The sequence below is a fragment of the Aplysia californica genome, unplaced genomic scaffold (genome assembly GCF_000002075.1).
Source record: "Aplysia californica isolate F4 #8 unplaced genomic scaffold, AplCal3.0 scaffold00236, whole genome shotgun sequence".
NCBI classification, from domain to species: Eukaryota; Metazoa; Mollusca; class Gastropoda; order Aplysiida; family Aplysiidae; genus Aplysia; species Aplysia californica.
The window spans coordinates 748,675-750,398 of record NW_004797506.1 but is presented as its reverse complement, the minus strand read 5'-3'; the positions used below and the strand labels follow the sequence as shown (position 1 = coordinate 750,398).

General features: G+C 41.0%; 1 protein-coding gene across 1 annotated transcript in view; it reads left to right on the top strand.

Moving 5' to 3' along the window:
* The window catches only part of LOC101854803, a 15,184-nt gene that overhangs the window by 11,717 nt on the left and 1,743 nt on the right, over nucleotides 1-1,724 (top strand). Inside the window, exon 3 of the mRNA XM_005100119.3 lies at nucleotides 1,390-1,494. Coding sequence (XP_005100176.1) covers nucleotides 1,390-1,494 — 105 coding nt within the window. The remainder of the gene's footprint in view (nucleotides 1-1,389; nucleotides 1,495-1,724) is intronic.

The window sequence follows — 1,724 nt, the reverse complement described above, 5'->3', positions numbered from 1 at the left end:
CACACACACACACACACACACACACACACACACACACACACTCATAATACTTGTTTTACATTCACACAAACACGTGCACGCATGTAAAGCTACACGCCTAAAAAAACTGTAAATAGATGCAAAATTCATTATCAACAACTCAGGGTTATAGGCGCACCACCAGGTTACGTTGGCACTACTGACGTTAATCATAATACCCAGTGCACACCGCCAGTTTGTTTCAATTGGAATCAGCCAGATTTTCTTTCATGAAAAACTGCCGTTTTGGCTCAGTACGACGGATTCGATTCGAGACCTTCCAAAACAAATGTTTTTGTAGGTCGTTTTGCAAGGTCACAGTCAATTTTAGTTCAAATCGATCGTATTTCGCCAAAATGGAAGCTTTGTCCAACCCATGGAGGAAAATCTAGTTGGTCATGGCTGAATTTTTAAAAAATCAATAAATTAGTTGAGTGAACTTGGTATAGTAACGGAATCTTTGTAAAATGGCTACACAGACTGTCTTTCTTAGCTTCTAGGACTAGTTTTGACAAGTTGATTTCTGTCTCAAATGTATTCTGTATGAAAGCAAAGTTTAAAAATCTCTTGGCAAAAAATAAACCCACGTGTTTCGTAACTGGCATACGAAATGATTGGAATTTAATCGCAAGCATAAGACTATCTATACCGATTTCTTTTTCCTCCGTTTACATTAATTATCTTCCTCGTGATATAAGCCACCTGCAGCGCACAATTGGCAATGTATTCTGTTATCAAATAGCAGGAACCTGACGACTGGCTGTTTGTGGATCTTAAACTGTCAGCAATTCTTTCTATAGAATTTACCCCCCCCCCCCCCCCCCCCCCCGCTTTCTCTTTGAAGTTAATTGTTATTAGTCATTCACTCTGCTGAAGCCTCCTTGAATCTATCAGGTACGGTACTTGACATTATCCGGGAATGTGCAGATTTTCTGCGAGGGCACCAGGTGATAGTCTAGTACCTTTGTATAAAAAATCTCCATTCTTCTGTGTACTGTTCTGTTCGTTTCTTTCTGTTCCCGCTCCTAAGGGATAGATTTTTTGTCTCTCTGTCAGCGATATTGATATACCTACTTTTTTCCCTACACACGTCCCTTTGCAGGAGACGTAATGTTGTTTGAACATACATTCGGTTATTAGACGTTCAAAAGATCATCATCATCATCATCACCATCATCATCATCATCATGATCATCATCATCATCATCATCATCATCATCATCATCATCATCATCATCATTCTTCTGAAAAGCAACCTTGATATATTTTCCTGAAAATAGCATACATACCAATAAATTGTTTGCCATCAACTCTTATCTAACTACGGCTGTTGGCACTTTAGCCTTATGATGTTGTCCATTCTCCTCCCAGGCGTTTGAGTGTCGAGGAAAATGTTACACCCCGATAAGCAAGTACCTCACGCCCACCAACCACGCCATCATACAGACAAAGGTGCATGCCTCCTATCCCAAGCAGGTGAGCCTCTCAGTCTACTTCTGTCTGTACTTTCATGTGTAAGTGTGATGTGATCCTTCCCCCGCCCCCACCGCCACCCCCAGCCTTAACCCAAGCACAGAAAAGAAAACGTAAACGGCCCGCTGTTGTCGAATGCTTCTAACAAGTTTCTTTCAAGTTTTTATTTGCCTTTTTCTTTTCTTTCTATTATTCTTAAGTTATTGGATGAGCTATCGTGGGGGGGGGGGGGG